At 47.2% G+C, this 23,027-nt stretch overlaps 1 protein-coding gene across 1 annotated transcript in view; it reads right to left on the reverse strand.

Moving 5' to 3' along the window:
- Positions 1-214: 214 nt before the first annotated feature.
- Positions 215-23,027, reverse strand: part of STAG3 (stromal antigen 3) — a 31,356-nt gene continuing 8,543 nt past the window's right edge. Inside the window, exons 4-29 of the mRNA XM_008067014.2 lie at positions 22,851-22,924; positions 21,024-21,147; positions 20,423-20,521; positions 20,134-20,213; positions 19,717-19,824; positions 19,337-19,451; positions 18,778-18,883; positions 18,500-18,603; positions 18,151-18,243; positions 17,939-18,028; positions 17,111-17,311; positions 16,932-17,002; positions 16,740-16,827; positions 16,142-16,222; positions 15,968-16,060; positions 15,672-15,840; positions 15,417-15,553; positions 14,547-14,648; positions 13,672-13,820; positions 13,332-13,460; positions 13,079-13,236; positions 4,293-4,470; positions 3,639-3,740; positions 3,311-3,389; positions 466-537; positions 215-248 (exon numbers count right to left, since the gene is read on the reverse strand). Coding sequence (XP_008065205.2) covers positions 240-248; positions 466-537; positions 3,311-3,389; positions 3,639-3,740; positions 4,293-4,470; positions 13,079-13,236; positions 13,332-13,460; positions 13,672-13,820; positions 14,547-14,648; positions 15,417-15,553; positions 15,672-15,840; positions 15,968-16,060; positions 16,142-16,222; positions 16,740-16,827; positions 16,932-17,002; positions 17,111-17,311; positions 17,939-18,028; positions 18,151-18,243; positions 18,500-18,603; positions 18,778-18,883; positions 19,337-19,451; positions 19,717-19,824; positions 20,134-20,213; positions 20,423-20,521; positions 21,024-21,147; positions 22,851-22,924 — 2,811 coding nt within the window. The 3' untranslated portion in view covers positions 215-239. The remainder of the gene's footprint in view (positions 249-465; positions 538-3,310; positions 3,390-3,638; positions 3,741-4,292; positions 4,471-13,078; positions 13,237-13,331; positions 13,461-13,671; positions 13,821-14,546; positions 14,649-15,416; positions 15,554-15,671; positions 15,841-15,967; positions 16,061-16,141; positions 16,223-16,739; positions 16,828-16,931; positions 17,003-17,110; positions 17,312-17,938; positions 18,029-18,150; positions 18,244-18,499; positions 18,604-18,777; positions 18,884-19,336; positions 19,452-19,716; positions 19,825-20,133; positions 20,214-20,422; positions 20,522-21,023; positions 21,148-22,850; positions 22,925-23,027) is intronic.

Raw genomic sequence — 23,027 nt, forward strand, 5'->3', positions numbered from 1 at the left:
CTCACCCTATACACAGTAGGAAAAAGCAAAGAAACAGAATCATAGTGCATTAGGGAAGATAGAGTATCATAACTTATCTACTCCAACACTGCCAGAGAAAAAGGTTAGGTTAGAAAGGCAATGCCCACCTCCCTCTCCTTTCCCTCTGAGGCCAGGGCTGGGGCCTGGAATAAATGCTTGACTGATGTTTCTCCTTTTCTCTTTGCCTTTTCCAAGATGGGGAGGGGCCCAGGGTCATGTCAAAAATCCTGCAATGAGAAAGATAAAAGGAATACACAGGACACAGCAACAGACCAAAGAGCAAACATATAACTGCAGGGTTGCCTATTCCCCTGGGCTACTCTCAAAGCTCCAGAGACAGCTGAGAGGACCACCCATAGGCTGTGATCTTTCCATCAATGTGATGGGTACATGGGTTGCCTAACATTTCCCAAGGACACACAACTCCGCTCTGGAGACACTCACCTCAATGTCCAGTTCTGTAGAATCTAAGAGGTCTAGCCCGTGCTCACTGGGGAAAGAGTGGCTATTTGGTTGCTAGAGAGAGAATGGGGTCAAAGGTTAAAAAGGCCTTTCTCCACTACTATCACTTTGTAAATAAAAAACAACAGTTCCTTTTCCAGTCTCACACGATCAAGCGAGAGGGGTTGCAGTAGAGCCCTACAGTGCAGCTGGGAAGAAAATTAGCAAAGGCAGGGTGGGCTCAAGGATCAGGCCCAGGTTGCAGGGAGTCATCAGAGAAGGGCTTCCTCTCTTGGCCTGCTGACTGAGCCTTCCTTAAATACATTCCATTTTGGAACCAGAGAATGAGATTTTCCCAAGACGTCAGAAAAGAGTATTTTAATAGAGGCCTCACCCTCTACCAATTTGAAGGTGTCATTGTTTGGTTTCTCTTTTTGAATTCAAGACCTTCACTCCCCTGTCTATTCTTTTTCCTTCCCCCAAAGAGCAGAGAAGGGAGTGGAAAAAGAATAGAAGACACACCTGCATGAATCGAATGTCTGTTTCCTCTCTAACCACCATGTTCAAGTCCTTCCTCCCAACACGATAGTATTGGGAGGAAGGAGGATGTTCATGAGGGTGAAGCCTTCCTGAAAAGAATCAGTGCCCTAGGCCGGGAGCAGTGGTTCATGCCTATAATCCCCAGCATTTTGGGAGGCTGAGGTGAGAGGAGGTGAGAGGATTGTCTGAGTCCACGGGTTCGAGACAAGTCTGGGTAACTTGGCGAGACCTGATCTCTACAATAAATAAAAAATTAGTGCCAGGCTTGGTGGCTCAGCCAGTAATCCTGTGCTTTGGGAGGCCGAGGTGAGTGGATTGCCTGAGCCCGTGGGTTCGAAACCCGCCTGGGCAACTTGGCGAGATCTCATCTCTGCAATAAAAAAAAAAATTAGCCGGGCGTGGTAGCGCGTGCCTGTAGTTCAGGCTACTTGGAAGGCCGTGGCGGAAGGATCGCCGGAGCCCAGCAGGTCGAGGCTGCGGTGGCTGGGAGCAGCCATTGCACTCCAGTCTGGGTGAGAGTGAGACTCCAACTCGGAAAAAAAAAAAAATTAGCTGGGTGTGGTAGTGTGCTCCTGTAGTTCTGACTACTTAGAACGCTGAGGTGGAAGGATTGCCTGAGCCCAGCAGGTCAAGGCTACGGTGGTCATAAGCGTGCCACTGCACTCCAGCCTGGGCAACAAGAGTGAGACTCCAACTAAAAAAAAAAAAATTAAAAATTAAAAAATTAAAAAGGATCAATGCCCTTACAAGAAGAGGCCAGAGAGCTGTCTCACTCTCTTTTTTCCAGATGAGAATATAACAAGAAGCCAGTCAGCAGTCTTGGAGAAAGACCCTCACCAGAACACAACCATGCTTACCCTGATCTCAGATTTCTAGCCCTCAGAACTATAAGAAATGTATTTCTATTGCTTATAAGGCATGGAATTCTGTTACAACAGCCAGAACTAAGACAGTTTTATATTCAGTTTATAAGGTGCTTTTACTTTTATGTAAAAGCTCCATTTAATGTATTTTTTTATTTTTAAAAAATCTTTATTTTCACTGAAGAGAAGGGGTCTCACTTTGTTGCCCAGGTGGGACTCAAACTCCTGGGCTCAAGAGATCCTCCTGCCTCAGGCCCCCAAGTAGCTGGGACTACAGGCTAAAAGCTCCATTTATTTATTTATTTATTTTTTGAGTTGGAGTCTCACTCTGTCGCCCAGACTGGAGTGCAGTGGCTGCTCCCGGCCACCGCAGCCTCGACCTGCTGGGCTCCGGCGATCCTTCCACCTCAGCCTTCTGAGTAGCTGGAATTACAGGCACGCACTACCATGCCTGGCTGATTTTTTGATTTATTGTAGAGATGAGGTCTCGCCAAGTTGCCCAGGCGGATCTCGAACCCGCGGGCTCAGGCAATCCACTCACCTTAGCCTCCCAAGGCGCGGGATTACAGGCTGACCCACCGAGCCCGGCTAAAAGTTCCATTTAAAGATGAGGAAACAGGGCCGGGCACAGTGGCTCATGCCTGTAACCCCAACACTTTGGGAGGCCCAAGTGGGAGGATTCCTTGGGGCCAGGAGTTTGAGACCAGCCTGGGCAACAAAATGAAACCCAACCCCTACAAAAAATAATTAGCCAGACGTGGTTAATATGCCTGTAGTCCCAGCTACTTGTGAGGCTGAGGAAGAAGGATAGCTTGAGCCCAGAAGTTCGAAGCTGCAATAAGCTATGATGGTGTCACGGCACTCCAGCCTAGATGACAGAGTGAGACCCTGTTTCTAAAAAGATAAAGTTAGATTTAAAAAAAATAAAGATGAGGAAATGGAGGTTGAGAAGGGATAAAGCGCTAACTTGACTTGGAGTTCAAGTCTCGCACCCAGGTTACCTCACTCCAAACCTGCACTCTTCCTGCTACACCAGCAGCATTTCCTCCTGAGGAAGCGGGCAGGCTAGGGTAGGAAAGGGAGTGAGTGGAGGCACAGAGAGGAGAAGCCCTCTATAAGGAGGGAGAGCGAAAGCAGGCGTGCTGCACGCCTGGACTGGATGACCTCCCACCTCTAGCTCTAGAACGCCTTCCAATCTGGGGACGGTTCAGAGACAACAATGCTCATCATATTCCAATCCTTTTTGGAAGTTAAAATCCCCTTCTCTCTTTACTAAAAGTAGAATTAAAGTCAAGTCTGAAGCAACAAACAAGCTTTACTCTATGGTTCTCTGGGCTTTCCGAGACGAGGGCATCGCAGGGTAGAGAGACGAGAGGCACTCCAGTTTCTCATTCACACAACCGCCTCACGTGATGGAGGGAGAGGAGAAGGGTGGGTCCACTCACCTTGTCTGCATCTCGCCATTCTTCATTTGACTCATCCTCAGTTTCTAACTCTTCCTCGTCCTCTTCCATAAGGTTGAGTCTGATGCAGGGGCAAAGAACAGGAGTTTTCAAACTGCTCTTTAGGAACGACTGAGAGTTTCTCAAAGGCACCCAGGGCAGCAGGGTGGGCAATAAGTACAGCACAGTAAGTTTTCACATTATGCTTAAATGTTCTATGGCTAAAACTAGTCAAAAAACACGGGTACAAAAAGCACAGGATAAGGTCAGAATCCCCTCACAATGAGTGACAGTTCTAAAGTGAAGACAGAAGATGAGGAGAAAAGCTCACCGGGTCAGTTGGTTACCCAAACTAGGATCTGAAGGGTTGCGTGGAGTCTGGAAATGCTGTGGACCTGAGAACCTTGGCAGCTGGGTATCTGTGAGGGGCTGCCTGTTGGAAATAAAGCAGATTCAGTAACGGGATAAAAGTACAGGGTAGGTCGCTCGGTGGCTCAGCCTGTCATCCCGCGCTTTGGGAGGCCGAGGTGAGTGAATTGCCTGAGCCCGCGGGTTCGGGACTCGCCTGGGCAACTTGGCGAGACCTCATCTCCACAATAAATCAAAAAATCAGTCGTGTGTGGTAGTGCGCGCCTGTAGTTCCAGCTACTTGGAAGGCAAGGCGGAAGGATCACTGGAGTCCAGCAGGTTGAGGCTGCAGTGGCTGGGAGCAGCCACTGCACTCCAGTCTGAGCGACAGAGTGAGACTCCAACTCAAAAAAAAAGAAGTAAAGGGTAAGATGAGGAGGTAGAGTGGACCGTGTTAAACGGGAGAAAAGCTCACAGTGTTGAAAGCCATATTAAAGCTAAAACATGAAAAAGGATTAGAGAACATGATAATAAGATAATCCTGCAGGAGGAAACAACAGAACAGAAACATCAAGATGGAGAGGGCCAGACACCAAACTGGGAACCAAGAAACCCAGACTTCCTCCTTGGCCCTCACCCTTGGGCACACTCCGATCCTGAGCCTCCTTCTTCCTCCTCCATTTCTTCCAACTCCCCCAGGGAATGTCTGTTCTTCACTGCTGTGGAGGTGAGGGTGGGTGTGGGTGGGATGCTGTTCACCTGCAGGCTTTCTTCCTGGAATGAAGAGGTGTCCTCTCTGCTGTGCTTGGAGGGGCCTGCAAAGCAGATGCATGCATTACCTACAGACCAGGGGCCTGCCACAGGTGCTTTCACTTCTCAAGACCTGCTCAGGATTTGGTAAGGGAAAGTAAAGCAAGAAGAGAATGGAAAACATAGAGGGCCTCATTCTGTTATATCTCAAAAATGAGCACAGTCCTATGAACTAAAAGCATAGCCCCTTGAACAAAAAAGTAAGAATTGTGGCCAGGTCTTGTCTAAGAATAACATACTACATAGCTTAGAAAACAAGATGGAAAAACAGATAAATATACACTTCACAGATAAACTGTCACATGTGAACACAAATATGAGAGAGGGTTGGAATCTCTAAGAATGAGAGATCTGAGTTAATCATGAAGACATCCGAGGTACTATCCATTCACGATATCTGTGGTCAGAAAAAGCTTAAAATAGAAATAGAGTTTTGGAACCAGAGGCCAGAGTGGATGCATGAAGCATAGGGAGGAAAAAAAAAACCAGGATACAGGATTTTCTAAAACCCAGAAAAAAAAGTGAGATGATGGCAATGCCAGTGTAATTCCAATATGAAGGATCAGTGGAGAACCCTCTCCTGCAGAGATTGGAGACGTTAGAGGAAAAGAAAAAAATCCAAAGGTTCTTACCACCTGAGAAAACCCAGGTAATGCTATTTTAACACATCAGTCAAACTGATACTAATATTTGTCAGCTGTGAATATTCACCCCACTATTACCCTCCCTCCCCACAGCCATGTTCGTATACTGAGACCAACAGCCCCAGAGTGAACTGACACTGACTGAAAAACAGAGGGCTACAAGAAAACAGGGAAGAGCCCCGCCAGGGCCTGGATCCCCAGAGAGGAAGCGGTGGGCTTCCGGTGGGCCCTCCTGCTCTCCCCAACCCACTCAGAGCGAGATGCCAAGGGCTGGGCCCTCGGGCCTGCCTTGCCTCTTCCCCACCGTCACTGGCTGCCTTAGCCATTCAGGCTCGTGCCCTTGAACCTCACCCACACTCTGCCAACTCTCAAACTAATCTCAAGTCTTTGGCTCTCCCTGAGCTCTAGTTTCAGAGCCCCACGGCTCGTTCAACACCTCCACCTGCAATCCCAGGGCCAACACCAATGCCCTGGCCCTCCCCCACAGCCTGCTTCGCTCACAGACTTCCCTATTTCAGATGATTATCAACTCCATCCTTCCAACTGTCAGGCAAAACTCTTGGTGTCATCCTCAACTCCTCTCTGTCTTATATCGCACATTTAGTTTGTCAGGAAAACCTATTAAGAGATACCTTGAAGCTGGGCTTGGTGGCTCAGCCTGTAATCCCAGCGCTTTGGGAGGCTGAGGTGAGTGAATGCCTGAGCCTGCGGGTTTGAGACCCGCTTGGGCAACCTGGCAAGACCTCATCTCTACAATAAATCAAAAAATTGGCCAGGAATGGTAGCATGTGCCTGCAGTTCCAGCTACTTGGAAGGCTGAGGCGGAAGGATCGCCGGGGTCGAGGCTGCGGTGGCCAGGAGCAGCCACTGCACTCCAGTCTGGGTGACAGAATGAGACTCCAACTCAAAAAAAAAAAAGATACCTTGAAAATGCAGCCCAAATTTGGCCACTTATCACCATCCCCACCGTTGGCTCTGGTCTCCAAGCACTCTCATCTCCTGGCTGAACTCCGACAATAGTTTCCTAACGTGTGCTGGCTTCTACTCTCCCCCCCTTACCGTCAGCGCTCAACATAGCAGCTAGAAGAACCTTTTAAAAACACAGGCTGATCCTCTGCTCAAAATCCTGTGATGGTTTCCCACTGCACTCAGAGTAAAAGCCAGAGTCTTTACTCTGCCTCGTATACTTTGGGTACTAGCAACCTCTTTGGTCGCATATCCTACATTCTGAATTCTGGCCTTAATGATCTTCTCCACTGATCCTTGAACATGCCAGGAAAATTCCCCTCATGGCCTTTGGACAGGCTGCTCCCTGTGGTGTGCTCTTTTGATAGAAATCAGTAGCCTCCCTCACCTCTGTTAAAAAAAAAAAACTAATTGGGAGGCCAACAGGCTGAGATGGCTACAGCACCTTGGGTTCCTACATAAGCAAAACAAAACTAAACTCATGAGTGAATGCATGTAGCCTAGGAAAAGGAAACAAGCTCCACCAATGAAACACTAGCAACTGACCTCTAACTAGCGACTTCACCAATTAGAAGCTAACAATAAAATTTCCACTTTAAGCAATCCAATATTTTCTTTGTCTTACTCCCACAAGCATCTTACGTGAACTCTTTCCTCATGCTTCCTTGGTGGTAGAGCCCTGAGCTGTCTGTGGTCTGGTGCTTCCTGACTCATGAATTGCTGAATGCTCACATAAACTTGTGAACTTGTGAATGTGCCTACGTTTATCTTTTAGCAGGTCTTTTTAGGTTTTTTGCTCAGCATGTGTGTTTTTGAGCCTTTCCCTTATCCCTCCTTGTAAGACCACAATTCCCACCTCACCACTATTCCCTCTCCCTCCTCCAGGCTTTGTTGCCACAGCATTTACCACTACCTGACACGCTCTGGTGAGAGAAATATTTGCCTTTTTGTTCACTGCTGTGTTCCCAGCACATGGTGCTCAGTATCTGTAGAACAAACAACAGAGCCAATCTTGTCCATTTGTTTTGGTTTTGTGTGTGTTTTGGGGTGTGTGGGTGTTTGTCAGAGTTTCACTCTGTTGCCCAGACGGGAGTGCAATGGCTCACAGCAGCCTCGACCTCCTGGGCTCAGGAGATCCCTCTATCCCAGTCTCCTGCGTAGCTGGGACTGCAGGCATACACCCCCATGCCGGCTAATTTTTTAAAAACTGTTTGTAGAGACAAGGTCTCACGATGTTGTTCAGGCTGGTCTTGAACTCCTGGGCTTGAACAATCCTCTCACCTCGGTCTTCCAAAGTGCCGGGATTACAGGAGTGAGCCACCATGCCTTCCTGGCCCAATCTTACCAGTTTTATCTTACCTTTCTATGTTCTGCTGCACTCTTCTGCTAGCCCCTGGTGCTCATTCTTCCTTTGTTCAGCTTATATAAATCTTTTGCATTTTTTGAAGCTCCAGCTTAAATTCCACTCTCTTGAAAAGCATTCGTAGATCAACTAACCCTGAAAGCGAGACTTTCCTTCTCTGAGCTCTACAGCATTCATTTGTGCAAACCCTGAAGTAGTTACCATTTGTTGGTGACTATTCATAGTTCAAGTTTTTCATAAAGAAAAATCTTCCCAATTATCATAACACTGTAAGAACGGGATTGGCAGTAGTGGGAAGCTGCCAGGTGAGGTGGGGGGGCATGCCTCATCCACAAGGGCGCCTGCGTCGTGAACATTTGTACGCCGAGCCCTGAGTTGTGCCCCACATCTTCAAAATAAAAAATCTTTTAAAAAAAGAAAGAACCTGGGCTCAGCGGCTCAGCCTGGAATCCCACCCTTTGGGAGGCTGAGGTGAGTGGATTGCCTGAGCCTGCGGGTTCAAGACCCACCTGGGCAACTTGGCGAGACCTCATCTCTACAACAAATCAAAAAATTAGCCGGGTGTAGTAGCACACGCCCGTAGTTCCAACTACTTGGAAGGCTGAGGTGGAAGGACCGCCAGAGCCCAGCAGGTCGAGGCTGCGGTGGCCGGGAGCGGCCACTGCACTGTAGTCTGGGCGGCAGAGTGAGACTCCGACTCAAAAAAAAAGAAAGATGGTAAGCTGCCTGAGAATCCTTCAAGGGCTCTAAAACACTGAACATGGCATCTTGCATATAGTAGGTCCTTATTTATTAGTATTTATTAGTAAACTGATTAAAGCAGAGTTTCCTGGTGGCATGATACATAATTGCAGATGGTATACAGAAAACATTAAAAAGAAATCACACCATATACAAAAATTAACTACAACTTATCACAGATCTGAACGTAAGAGCTAAAACTATAAAACTCTTTGAAGGAAACAGGAGTAAATTTTTGTGACCTTGGATTAGGCCACAATTTCTTGAGTTATGACACACACCAAAAGCACAAGCAACAAAAGAAATAAAAGTTAGATTTCATCAAATTTAAGAACCTTTGTGCTTCAAAGAACACCATCGACATGAAAAAACCCACAAAATGAGAGAATATTTTTGCATATCAGCAGGAATCCTGTATCTAGAATATATAGAGAACTATTTATATAACTTGACAACAATAAAAAGACAAGTAACACTGTTTAAGAATAGCAAAGGATCTGAATAGATGTTTCTCCAAAGATGATGAACAAATTACCAATAAGCACACGAATAGATGTTCAACATCATTAGTCATTACAAAAATGCAAATTTAAACCACGAAATACCAAATTTAAAACATAATGGGATGTAATTTTACAATCACAGTCACTAAGACATGGAAAAAACAGAAATAAAATGTGGCGTATCTATACGCTGGCATATTATTTGGTCATAAAAAGGTACCAGATACTAACTAGTATATGTTAAAATATGGATGAACCTTGAAAACACTGTACTGGCCCAGGTGCAGTGGCTGACACCTGTAATCTCAGCATTGAGGGAGGCCAAGGTGAGAGGACTGCCTGAGCCCAGGAGTTCGAGACCAGCCTGGGCAACATGACGAGACCTTGTCTCTACAAAAAAGAAAAAAAGAAAAAAAGTAGCCAGGCACAGCAGCGCATGGCTGTAGTTCCAGCTACTTGGAATGCTGCGGCAGAAGGATTGCCTGAGCCCAGTAAGTCGAGGCTGCAGTGGCCATGAGCATGTCACTGCAGCCCAGCCTGGGTGACAGAGTAAGACTCTGACTCAAAAAAAAAAGAAAAGAAAAAGAAAACACTGTGCAAAGTGAAAGAAGCCAGGTGCAAAAGGTCATATATTATACAATTCCATTTATAAAATGTCTGGAACAGGCATTCCAGAAACAGGAATTAGATTTACTATCCTGCGCCTAAGGCTAGGAAGATGAAGAGAGACTGCTAATGGGTATGTGGTTTCGTTCAGAGTGATGAAAATGTTCCAACACAGAGGGTGCCAAAAAATGTACATACATCTTTAGAAAGGAAAAAACTGAATTAAAATTATAATTCTCTCCTAAGCAAAGAAATGAAAGACCGTTACAATGAGAACTACAAAACACTGCTCAAAGAAATCCAAGAAGACACAAACAAATGGAAAAATAATCCATGCTCATAGATTGGAAGAATCAACATTGTTAAGATGTCCATCTTACCCAAGGCAATCTACAGATTTAACACAATGCCCATTAAAGTACCAGCAGCATTCCTCTCAGACCAGGAAATGACAATACAGGCATTCATATGGAAACATAAATTACCATGAATAGAAATCCTCAGCAAAAAACAAAAACAAAGTGGGAGGTATCACACTTCCAGACTTTAAACTTTATTATAAAAAACCACAATAATCAAAACAGCCTGGTATTGGTACAAGAACAGGCATACAGACCAATGGAACAGGATTGAAATTCCAGAAGCAAAAACCTTAATTTCTCAATCAACTCATCTTCAACAAAGCTGTCACCATCAACCACTGGTGAGAGGAAAACCTAATCAGTAAATGGTGCTGGGAGAACTGGCTAACCACACGCAGAAGATTAAAACAAGACCCCTACCTTCACCATACACAAAAATCAACTCTAAATGGAACAAAGACCTAAACGTAAAACCTCAAACTATAAGAACCTTAGACAATGCAGGGGACACCCTTATGGAAATTATGGAAATTAGAACTGGCAACCAATTCCTGACCAAAACCCCAAGTCCCCATGCCATAAGAGATAAAACAGACAAATGGGACCTTATTAAACTGAAAAGCTTCTGCAAAGCAAAAGAAACCAGCAAGAGAGCAAGGAGACAGCCTACAGACTGGGGAAAAATATTTGCCAACTGTATATCTGATAAAGGCCTAACATCTAGGATCTACAAGGAACTCAAACATGTCGAAAAGAAAAAAGCAAACAGCTCCATTACAAAGTGGGCAAAAGATATGAAAAGACAGTTCTCAAAAGAAGACATACGAGCAGCCAGCAGATACATGAAAAAATGCTCAGCCTCACTAGTCATTAAAGAAACGCAAATTAAAACCACACTGAGATACCACCTAATTCCAGTCAGGATGGCCATCATAAATTAACTCAAAAAAACAACATATGCAGGAGAGGATGGGGGGGAAAGGCAACACTTCTACACTGTAGGTGGGAAAACTAGTACAAGCTCTGTGGAAAACAGTTTGGCGATTCCTGAAAGATCTAAAAATCAACCTCCCAAACAACTCCACAATCCCTCTACTGGGAGTATACCAGAGGAACTCAAATCACTCTCGGAAAAAGATGCTTGCCCACATGCATGTTTATTGCAGCATTATTCACAATAGTAAAAACTTGGAACCAACTGTGCTGCCCGTCAAAAGAGGAATGGATAAAAAAATATATGGTACATATACATGATGGAATATTATGCAGCGATAAAGACGGACAAAACTATGAACTTCGCAGCAACGTGGATGGATTTAGAGTCTATAATACTGAGTGATCTATCACAGAAACAACGGACTGAGTACCACATGTTCTCACTCATAAGCACACCTTGAACAATTATCATAATACTGTAAGAAAGGGATTGGCAGTAGTGGGAAACTGCTGGAGGGGGGCCGGGAGAGGCAGGATTGGCAGTAGTGGGAAACTGCCAGGGGAGGGGGGCACACCTCACCAACAAGGGTGCCTCATCTGTATACCTAACCCTGGATTGTACCCCTTATCTTTAAAATAAAAAAAAATTTTTTAAATTATAATATTTAATAAGATGAATACAAGTCATGTCTGACTTCTGCAATTACAAGAGGTGTTCAAAGTGGTAACCATCAGTATCCAGACACTTCTGATTATGTGAACATCTCTTAAAATGTGTATAGATGTTTTTTGGCACTCCAGCATTAGATAGTGGTGATGGCTGCACAGTTTGGTGAATACACTAAAAATCACTGAGTGAACACTTTAAAGAGAATTTTTTTTTCTTTTGAGTCAGGGTCTCATTCTGTCTCTCAGGCTGGAGTGCAGTAGCACAATCACAGTCACCACAACCTTGAACTCCTGGGCTCAAGCAATCCTCCTGCCTCAGCCTTCCATGTAGCTGGCACCACAGGCACACACCACCGGCACACATCACCATGACCAGCTAACTTTTCTTTACTTTTCTTTTTTTTTTTTAACAGAGATGAGGTTCTGCTATGTTGCCTAGGCTGGTCTCATACTCCAAGGCTCAAGCAATCCTTCGCCTTGGCCTCCCAGAGTGCTGGGATTACAGACGAGCCACTGTACCAGGCTCAGGGCGATTTTTATAATGTATAAATTACATCTCAGTAAAGCTATCACATAAACTCCCATTTTTAAAATGACACAAGAGGCTGGGCTCGGTGGCTCAGCCTGTAATTCCTTTGGGAGGCTGAGGCGAATGGACTGTCTGAGCCCGTGGGTTCGAGACCAGCCCGGGCAACTTGGCAAGATCTTGTCTCTACAACAAATCAAAACTTAGCCAGGCATGGTGGTGCACACCTGTAATTTGGCTACTTGGAAGACTCAGGCGGAAGGATCGCCAGAGCCCAGCAGGTCGAGGCTGACGTGACCGTGAGCATTTCACTGCACTCCAGCCTGAGTGATGGAGTGAGACTCCAACTCAAATAAATAAATACACTAGAAAACACATACTAGTATATCAAACTGTGATTGCTGGGATGCTATCACTTAATATGAAACTATATTAAAAAGCAAATTAAAGAATATGGGTGATTTTTTTTTCTTCTGAGTTGGAGTCTCACATTGTCACCCAGGCTGGAGTGCAGTGACATGCTCACAGCCACCACAGCCTCGACCTGCTGGGCTCAGGTGATTCTTCTGCCTCAGCCTTCCAAATAGTTGGATTATAGGCACGTACCACCACGACTGGGTATATAGGTGATTTTTAAGACAGGTGGTGATCTGAAGGTAAAAAATCATGAAGGTTGTATAAAAATGTCTAAAATTTAGAAAATGATGGGATACAAGATGTCAAGGAGGAGTACCATAAATGTACAGATTTCTCAGTTCATTCTTTGGTTTTCATCATTAGTTTGTATTTTACTTTTCAGAGGCTTGCTATTTTTAGTTGACTAGATAAGCCTTGAAGAAAATGAATACCCCTAATAATAACAACAGATGCTCAATGAAATATTTGAAAAAATAAAAGCTTGAAAGTGGCCCCAAACCATCTGCTGCTTATCTAAGTGGTGGCATTAAGAAGCAGTACTGGCCAGGCTCAGTGGCTCAGCCTGTAATTCCAGCACTCTGGGAGGCCGAGACGAGTGGATTGCCTGAGACTGCAGGTTCAAGACCAGCTCCGGGCAACTTGGCGAGACCTCGTCTCTACAATAAATCAAATTAGCCGGGCATGGTAGCATGTGCCTGTAGTTCTGCCTATTTGGAAGGCTAAGGCAGAAGGATCGCCAGAGCCCAGCAGGTGTGCACTGGGGTGGCCGGGAGCGTGCCACTGCACTCCAGTCTGGGCAAAGGACTGAGACTCCAACTCAAAAAAAAAAAAAAAAGAGGTGGTACTGAACACCCTGATATCCATACATACAGCACTCTACCTTCAACGCGTCTCCTCTTGGAGCGAGGGTAACTCTGAAGGCTGGCCTCTGCTATGTTCTCCACAGGGTTGAGGGAATGGCAGTAGGTGGTGACTGGACCCCAGGAACAACCAGATGTTTGGGAGACACGCTGCAGGCACTTTTCAAGGTAGGACAGTCTAAGGAAGGGGTGAGACGAAGAGGTTAAAGAGCCACTGGGCCCTCATCAGGCCCTTCTTCCCCAATCCGCAACTCTGTCCACCCACCAACTTACAGCAGCTGCTTGTCCTGATGGAAGAGCCGAGGGGAAAACTCTGAAAGGAGCTCCAGGAAGGCCAGGTTTGGGGGCTGATCAGAGGACCCAGCTGGAGGAAGCTCCGACAGGGAGAACCTGATGCCTTCCCTTGGTTGGGCAGGATTCTTTTAGAAGACAGGCCCTTCCCACTTCTCGCCCAGGGCTGCGACTCCTGTCCCAGGGCACCCTCCCCTGTGCCTAGCTTGTCTCCAAAGGCAGACCCCACATCCACCCAACCGCTACATCTTCACCGCTCGCCCTCCTCTGAGATCGCATTCCCAGCTCTCCACCTACACAGCCTCCCACCGACACTTCGTACTTGTGCAGCAGGACCACAAGATCACGGTTCTGCAGCTGCTGGGGTCCGAAGCTCAAGGCAAACCTGCGGGCCAGGTCCCTCATCTCGATGAAGGCTGGAAGCTCATTCAAGCCCTGGGGCCCCTGTTCCTGCAGCAGTTCTGTGTACAGCTGTGTCCACACGACATGGTACATGTGGGAAAGGGAGGAACAAGGCAGAAGTAGAGAAGTACAGCACTCCCCTCTCTCCTTAGAAATTCCACAGGGCTTGAAATATCATCTGCTACTTTTACTTTCTTTTCTCCCAGAATACTTCCCTGATACCTGCCCCTTGCAGCACAGTGCCTTCACCCCTGCTCTGTAACATTACATTAAAACGTCTGTAATGACTGAGGAAGCTAAGAGAACAGACTGAAAAGTAATCAGGAATTCCGTATCACTTCATCATTAGTGCTCCTATGTCCTGATAGTTGATTTTGACGGGGCGGGGAAGAAACTGTCCAATCAGTTAAAAAATATTTTCAAGGGCCTACTAGGTTTAAAGGAGTCTGTCATGTAAAATGACAGTCAAAATAAGAAAGCTCTGCTCTGAAGAATCTTTTAAGTTCTCTTTAATTTTTTTTTTTATTTTAAAGATGTGGGTACAATTCAGGGTTAAGCACACAAATGTTCCTCATGCGGGGCACTCCTGTTGAGGAAGTGTGTCGCGTCGCCACCACCCCTGACCCACCCCCCTTTCCCAGTACTGCCATTCCCACCCCCTCCTCTGGCAGTTTCCCACTGCCGCCCATTCCTTTCTCATGGGTCTTTTAAGTCCTAAGTGACAGAGCGTGACAGAGAGTGGGGGGACTTCAGAGAGGGAACAGCACAGGTGGAGACCTCGAGGTGAGAGAGTACCTGCTTGAGGCTCAGCAGCAGGATCCGGGAACAACGACCCCGGTCCATCTGCCTCGCTCTAGTTAATGTTTCCTTGATGATGTCACCATAGTCGCTGTAGAACTGAGGGAGAGGAAGGGGAGGAGACCATGTCTGACCACTGGAAAATACTGTTTCTTCCTGCACATCCTTAATCACGTCTCCTTCCCAAAGGGCTTCAGGTAGGAAACATGAACCGAAGCATTAAAAAGCACAGGTTAGACCTAATCTCTAACAAACAGGCACAAAGCCCAAAAGAAATCAGAGGTTAGGGGGAAAAAATAGAAAACTCTACCCTGAGCCCAGTTATTTGAGAAAAAAGAACAGTAAAACCCAGCAGTGCCCACTCTCACCCAGCACTGACACCTTCACTACTCATCTCTCCCTGACAGGAAAGGAAACTTCCAAAAAAGTTGTCGCTTTGTATCTGTTTTGCTAACTGCTGTGTCCTTAGCACATGGAATGGTGCATGGCACACATCAGGTACTCAAGCAACCTGAAATTAATGCACTGGTGGGTTGAGGAAACAGAGGTATATGTCTAAATAACTTGTGAGGATGATCCCTCCTCCTTCCATTTTTTCCTTCTTACAAGATTACTCCATTCCACTGACTGGGGTCAGAGAGAAAAACGTTTCTAGACAGGAAGCAGCAGCTATTTCCCCCCCAGTGAATTTCCTAAATGCTTTTCCCCCATACCGGTTTACTAGTAAGTCTCTTTTCTGCATCCCTTGCCTCTAACCCTTTTCCTCCCACTGCTCCTTTGAGCCGGCCTTTCTGCAGCGCTAGCGTCTGAAGTCATGACTGTGCTCAACTGATCTCTCTCCTTTACTTCTGCAGGGTCTCACCATACCTTGTTGTAGTGTTTGAAAACATCTGAGGCTGCATCCATCTCCAGCACCCCATACAGTAACAGCTTACAGAACCCAGCCAGGAGGCGGCGCCGCTGGTGTAGCTGCTCGATCTGTAAATGATCCTCCTGGGAAGGACCTGGCGCACATCAAATGCAGGATGGCACCACAGACTTAGGTCTCCTGCCCTATGTTTCCGAGCCAGGCCCAAGCCCCAAACCAATCCTTCCTGAACCCCAACTCTAGAGCTGCTGTACCACTGCCCAGGTCTCCAGGTTGGATGAAGACGTGGTCCATGAGGAAGCTGGCTAGTTCAGACTGGAGAGTCGCTTCAGGAAGAAAGACAAGGGGTCTAAGGAAATCGTGGCCCCCTACAACCATCTGAGGACTGAAGATGAGAAGCACATCGCTTAATAAGACAAAAGCCTGTTGGGGGGAAATAAAGGATGCTTAAAAAGATGGAATGGTTCTCCAGATAGAACTGACACAGCTAACTTCTCCTGGGAATCGGGGGGACACTCGCCTTCCTGCTCTCACTTGAGTAAATGCTCACCTGCTCCTGGATCCCAGGATCCACATCTGAGAGGCAGCTCTGGCAGAGCTCACAGAAGGCCACCAATCTGTCCTTCAAGCTCAACTGCTGCTTCTGTGGGGACAATGGCTTGAGGAGGAGGAATGAAAACACTGGCTCCTCCATTCCCATCCCCCTTCTCAAACCCACACTCACCTGGGAAGCACTCGGCCCAGAAATGTGTGTGAGTGTCCAGAGAATGGAATAATAGACAAGAGTCATGGCTGGCAGGATCACCTGTAACAGCAGAAGGTCTCAAAAATGAGGCTTGGGGCAGGAAAGAAAGAGAGAGGTGGAGGAAGAGACAAACAGGAAGACACACACACACACATACATATGCACGCACGCACACACACACACACACACACACACACAGAGCAGTGAAGAAGACAGGCAGTGAGATAAGGGGAGACCCAATTGCTTTTCTGCTGGAAAAGAAACCATACTCCAGACAATATTCCTAGGCTTCCAAACTGGGCAGAAAGGCCACCTCTTCCTAATTTACTCTAAGTCTCCCAGAATCCCTCAATATTATCCTTGACTCCCAGAAAATCTGAGAGAATGGCTGTTTTGAGGCACTGGGAGTTGAGTGCACCTTCTAAGAGAGCAATGTGAGGCGTGACCCCCACCTGATCTTCCTCCCTGTGTCCGCTCCACACGCAGGGACTGGACGCACCTTGGAGCGGTGACCACCTAGGACACAGGTTCTTCAAGTCTCCTCCCCTGCTCCCACACCTCTAACCCATCCACTTGCCTGGCGAGGAACCTCTCCTGTGTCCACAGCCTTCCGGAGTAGTCGGTAGCATGGCTCATAGAGCTCCCAGCGAGTCAGGTCATGAGCGCTTTGAGGAGAGAGAGGGAGGCTTGACACAGGAACAGAACAAAGGGAACCAACTCCACAGACATCAGGAGAAAGAGAGGACGGAATGAGAGGAAAACCGCTCACTTGTAGAAGGCAGAGAGGCGCTTCAAAGTGGCTGCTAGACCGTACACCTCATCCTCATCTAGGAAGGACGACTGAGGAAGGAAGAAGGCCCACAGCAGGATTTCACAAGGGCTCACGGATCCGCGTTTCCCTTGCGCACCCTCTTCTGTGGCATCCCGCTGTTTGGTCCCAGCTCGTACCTGTAGTAGCTCCTCAAGTTCCTGCTGGAAGCGGTCGGTCAGCAGATCCAGTAACTGGCTGCGGGCAAAGTCCACCCGGCTGAAGAATGTGAACTCGGGATTGCAAAGCAGGTAGAGGGCATGAGCTCCAGCCTCAAGCACTGCTGGCTCGCAGTGCTTCACCACCACCTCCTGGAGCTGTTGTAAGAACAGCTCCAGGTGCTGAGCGGAGAAAAGGCAAGAGGAGACAGTGTTGCGGGAGAGATAAGGAACAGGGAACGGGTTGAAAGCATTACACTTCAAGGATAAGATGCCCAAGAAAAAAAGGCTTATTGCTTTTTCTAGAACCCAGGTGTTTTTTTTGGGGGGGAGCAGGATTTATTGAGAGGACAGAAAAGTTCCCAGAACATAAGGGGACCCGAGGGGATTGCCTAGAACTCAGGTTTTTTTGTTTTGTTTTGTTTTGTTGGAGTTGGAGTCTCACTCCGTCGCCCAGGCTGGAGTGCGGTGGCACACTCACGGCCACCCCTGCACCACCCTGCTGGGCTTCAGTGATCCTTCCACCTCAGCCTTCCAAGTAGCCGCAACTACAGTCGTGTGCTACCAGGCCCAGCTAATATCTTTTTATATATCGTAGAGACAAGGTCTCACTAAGTGGCCCAGGCTGGTCTCGGACCCCTGAGCTCAGGCAGTCCTCTTGCCTCAGCCTCCCAAAGTGCCGGGATTACAGGCTGAATCACCACGCGGCCTGGAACTCAAGCTTCTGAAGAACCAGATACAGGCCACGGAACCCTTGGCCCCAGGCAGACAAGCGGCCGGTGCACGAAACCTGCCTTCCTGCTGCCTCACCTTCTCCAAGCGCCTCGTGCAGCAGATGCTGAGGTCAAAGCAGCCGAGAAGCTGGAGCAGGGGAGCGACCTTCTCTGCATCCGCCGAGAACTGTGATGAGTGAGAGGGCTTCCTCGTGAGCGAACACACTGCTACTTCCGACACCCATCCCGCATCAGAGACCGTGTCTTTTCACTGCTCATGGCGTGACACTGCAAACTGGGGCCACGTACCTTGGCCAGGAGCTGGGGTAGCAAGGGGATGAGGTGCTCAGTCAGCTTCACCTTGTCATCAGCTTGGGTCTTGCGTTCTTTAGGGGTTAAGCCCTGGAATCAGAGTCGCTTGGATGTGAGGCCAAGTGTGGAGAAGGCTGATCCCAAGGGTGCATGCACCCTTCCTCCCCATTATTTTAGCTGCCCAGGAAGGAAAAAAGATCTCAGGAACTCCCTGCAGAATTTTTCTGGAAATGGAATTCCTTGAGGGGCAGAAGCAGCACCTTAGCCCAGGCCCGAGGAAAAGAATGCAAAATACCTGTCTGCATTTCATAATGAAAACCTACCCAACCGGCCCCTCATTCCATACCTTCCTCCCAGTGATGCGCCCCACAGGTGGGTGACCCTCTGAAGCTTGCCGGGCACTGGACACAAGGATCTCTATCAGTGTGCTCTCCTGCACATCGTCCAGGTCTGGTGTGGCAAAAGGATCAAAAACACCGCATCACCTCAGCCACCTTCCATCTTTAAGCTCTCCCCAGCCCATGCCACATGCTGCTGCCTTTTACAAGTATGGCAAGAAATCCCTTCTGGTTTCACACTGGGAGGCGAAAGGTCCCCATTCCCCAGCTACCGTGTGGCACGCACTCTGATCCTTCTCCAGCAGCAGGCCTGTCAGACTCTCCCAGTCCTTCAGCTGAGACCCTGCACAGTCCCACAGGCTGTCCACTAAGTAAGCAGCGTGATCGTGGAGCTGCAAGAGTATCAAAAAGAGTGTAAATTACCAAAGCCAAGTTAAAATACTCCAGGGGTCAGGCAAGGTGGTTCACGCCTTTAGAGGCCAAGGCAAAAGGACTACTTAAGGCCAGGAGTTCAAGACCAGCCTGGGCAACATAGCGAGACCTGGCTCTACAAAAAAATTTTTAAAATCAGCCAGGCAGAGAGGCACATGCCCACGGTCCCAGCTACTCAGGAGGCTAAGGCAGGAGGATCACTTCGGCCCAGGAGTTCAAGGCTGCAGTGAGCCATGATTGTGCCACTGCACTCCAGCATGGGTGACAGAGTGAGACCCAACTCAAAATTTTTAAAAAAAAGCACTCCAGGAAGTGTCTACTGATTAGACAGCACCCTCCTTCCTATTGTGCCCACCCCACCCTTCTCTGCTGGCAGGCCTTAGGCACAACAGCCAAACGTCGCTCCACGTCACCTCACTCTCCACAAAGAAGGACAGCAGAAGGTGAAAGAAAGTCCTCTGGGCAAGTGGACTTCGGCGTCGCGCTCTTCCACCCGCTGTTCTTGCTTCACACTCAGGGTAGAAGAGTCTGGTGGAACGGACACAATGAAAGGGCATAGCATGAGAGGAAACAGAAACGCGATAATCCCCATGAAGGGAGGAGACGGCCCAAGGAGACAAAAAGTGAAAAGGAGGTGCAGAGCTAAGGAAAGCCCCAAGGAGTCGAGGGAAGAAAAGAGACACCAGAAAAACATCCACAGGTATGGGGAGTCCTTATGCAGAACAGCTGGAGACAAGGGAGAGAAAACAAAAGAACAGTGCTAAAGAGGCACACGAAAGGAGCCCCCACTCACTTCCAGTACAGAAACTCTCCTGCAGCAGAGGCCAGGGCTCTATTTGAGGCATACACAACAGGGTAGATGATCTCACAGTCCGCATCTGTCAGCACCCCTTCCATGTTTCTGCCCAGAGAAAAGCAAAGCAACATATAGACATGGATGTTGTCTTCCAGCACAAACAAGACTAGAAACAAAAAGAGGCAAAAACAACAAGGCTATAACTCACAAAAAAACTTTTAAATGAAGAGTGGAAGACAAAGGTGTATGGAGAGAGAGAAGAAATATTTGCCCCCCTTGAGGTCCTGCCACTCAGGTACAACCTCTGTCTTGCAGCCTCCACAGATGGAAGAGTCAACATATGACAGGCAGAGGGAAAGGACTCTGGAAGGGCAAAGGTCCGAGGTGCTTGCATCCCCTCTTCCCAGGACTCACTTAAGGATGAGTATTAGCAACCTGACAGCCTCTACTGCCACATCATACTCTCTGTCCATGACCATGGAAACCATCCGGTCCTGTAGGAAGGAGAACATAGTTCAATATCTCATTGTACCTATTCCAAAATGTTACATTCTCTAGAATCAGGGATTCCTAAAGAGAGGGCGCAAAAGCAGATGCTGGGGTAGCTAAATATATATCAGAGCAACAGAAGTGGAAAGACACAAGATGGGGAAACAGGAACTAAGACGAACAGTCAAGCCAAGGAGCACTGCCCCAATTGTACCTTGAAGCGGCTCGTGAAGAGGTCCAGGCGTGCAGTCAGGTCCTGGTTGCCATACAGCCCTTTCAGAGCCTTCAAGCACTTCAGACGGACTTCCCAGTTCTATTGAGGAGCATGAACCAGGAGGATGGAAACAGACAGGCCACTCTTCTACTTACCCCTACTCAGCCTCTAGACTCCCCCCTCTGAGCCCTCAACGTGGCCTGGGTGTCCTCTTTACTGAGGACTCTGAGATATCAGAGCCAGTGAACAGATGCCTTCTTAAAACACAAAAGAATCACAGCAGAATTTAGCACTTATGACGAAAAGGATCCTTTGGCTACCACCCTAGCCTTTGTATTACCAATATCAACAACATTCTCTCACGGGAAAGTCTTTCTCCCCCTAACCTCAGGTTTTGAGGCCTTTCATCTCTCGGATGTGTCTTTCTCCACCTTATCCCACCCTTCCCAGTACTGAGGGAGTTTCGAGGTTTAGCGATCTGATGAGTGACCATTGCTCACTAGATAAAACGGCTAAGTGGCAGGACCAAGAAAAGGCAAAGGGTCCTAGGGCAGGGAGAGGATGAAGGAAATGGGGAAAGGGAGGCGGACTCAACTCCCACCTTGTCATGCAGGGTCCAGCCAATATATTTTAAATAGCTGTCGGTGAGGAAAGAGGTACTGTAGCTTTGTATCCAACACCCAATTTCTTCAATACAGATAGCACGGATCTCAGGAAGGACATCCCTAGACAGAGAGAAACTGACTCTTGTCACCCTCTCTCCAAACTCACCTTCCACACTACCAGAGAGCTCCCTCTCACAGAAGAATTTATCTTCTTGGTGAAGCACTATGTACCATGCCTTTCATGTCTTCTTCCCAATGTAAATACTGTATCTACATAACAGGAGACCCCCCAAAATGGAATTTATTTATAAAAATTGTGTATTTATTCTTACATGTTCAAACTTCAGTCACCTTCAAAGTACTCTCGGACACAATACACCTATCGAGATGCTTTTTCCACGGCTCAAAACAGTTTTTGAACTTGTCAATTTTGATGCCTTTTAGTGCTTCTGCCATTTTTTGATTCACCTCTTCCACATCAGCAAAACATTTCCCTTTGAAGACTTTTTTAAAAAAAACTTTTTTTAAAATCCAGGAAACAAAAAAAGTTGCGCAGGGTGAGATCAGGTGAATAGGAAGGTCATGCTGTTTTTGGTCAAAAATTGCTGAACACTCAGCACAGTGTGAGCAGGTGCATTGTCGTGGTGGAAGAACCAGTCACCTGTCTGCCACAACTTGGGACACTTCTTCCACAAATCATGATGCAACCTTCTCAAAACTTCCAGACAAAAAAGGGTGATTGACCATTTGATCCAGAAAAAAAAATTCTGAGTGTACTACAAGGGTCCCGTGCTCCAAAAGATAATTCCAGGGGTTTTTTTTTAAGTCTCAACCACAGATAAATATATATATATATATATAAATAAAATACACACACGTGTGTGTGTGTGTGTGTGTGTGCATTTTTCTTTTCCTTCTTTTAAGAGACAGATATGTATATATATATTTTTTTCCTTTTTTTAAGGGAGAGGTGTTGCTATGTTGCCCAGGCTGGCCTTGGAACTCCTGGGTTCAGGCCAGGATCCTCCTGCCTCAGCCTCCCAAGTAATCAGGACTACAGACACGTGTTACTATGCCTAGTTAGTAAGCATTTTCTTTCTATAATAAGCCCATAAAATACTTGAATCAGCTTCTCCACACCTTTCTTTATTTTTTTATACTTGGAGTTTCACTCTGTTGCCCTGGCTGGAGTGCAGTGGCACGCTCACAGCTACCACAGCCTCAACCTGCTGGGCTCAGGCAATCCTTCCAACTCAGCCTTCCAAGTAGCTAGGCCTACAGGCGTGCACCACCACACTCCATACCTCTTTTAAAAGCCAATTTGGAAAGTTCATTCAACTGTTGGCCAAACCGTGTATATTTAAATTCCACTTTAAGAAAAGGTTAAGTCAGCTGGAAGGTTCTGGAAAGGCACAAGCAGAAACCTAGGTAAAAGTGAGAAACTACATATACTCTTTTTAGCTTAATTCCACCAGTTCTTTAAGCAGTATAAAACTCCCCTGCCCTCAGCACAGTGAAAGAGAAGGCTGGGCCAGGAAAAGGCCTGCCAAGCTGCACATATTCCTCAAAAAAGCAAGCCCGCCTTTTGGTTCTCTGCTCTTATCTTCTCAAGCTCCAGCCTCTGAAAGATAGGGGGTGAGGGCAGAACTTGGGCAAAGCTGGAGCCGGAGAATACTCAGCAATGTCTATCCTCATCTTTTCTCTCAGAAGAGCTTACAAGGTCTTTGTAGGTAGGGATAAACTTCATTAACCTGAAACACTTGTTGAGAGTTTTTGCTCCAGTTGCAGGACCAGCTGCTTCAATGAGACGCCCATTAACTCACCTGTACCGATGCACAAAGACACCCCTGAAGAGGGCGTTCATCATCCCCTCAATCTCCTCTTGATGCTCTTGGAGCTGAAGGACAGGGATAAACAGGTCAAACTCGCTTATAGCCCAATAGCATAAGGCTATAGAAAAGTACAAGCTCCTTCCAGACAAAAAACGTTGGTTGATCGTT

Source organism: Carlito syrichta, unplaced genomic scaffold (assembly GCF_000164805.1).
Source record: "Carlito syrichta isolate Samal-C Ts95f unplaced genomic scaffold, Tarsius_syrichta-2.0.1 Scaffold106279, whole genome shotgun sequence".
NCBI classification, from domain to species: Eukaryota; Metazoa; Chordata; class Mammalia; order Primates; family Tarsiidae; genus Carlito; species Carlito syrichta.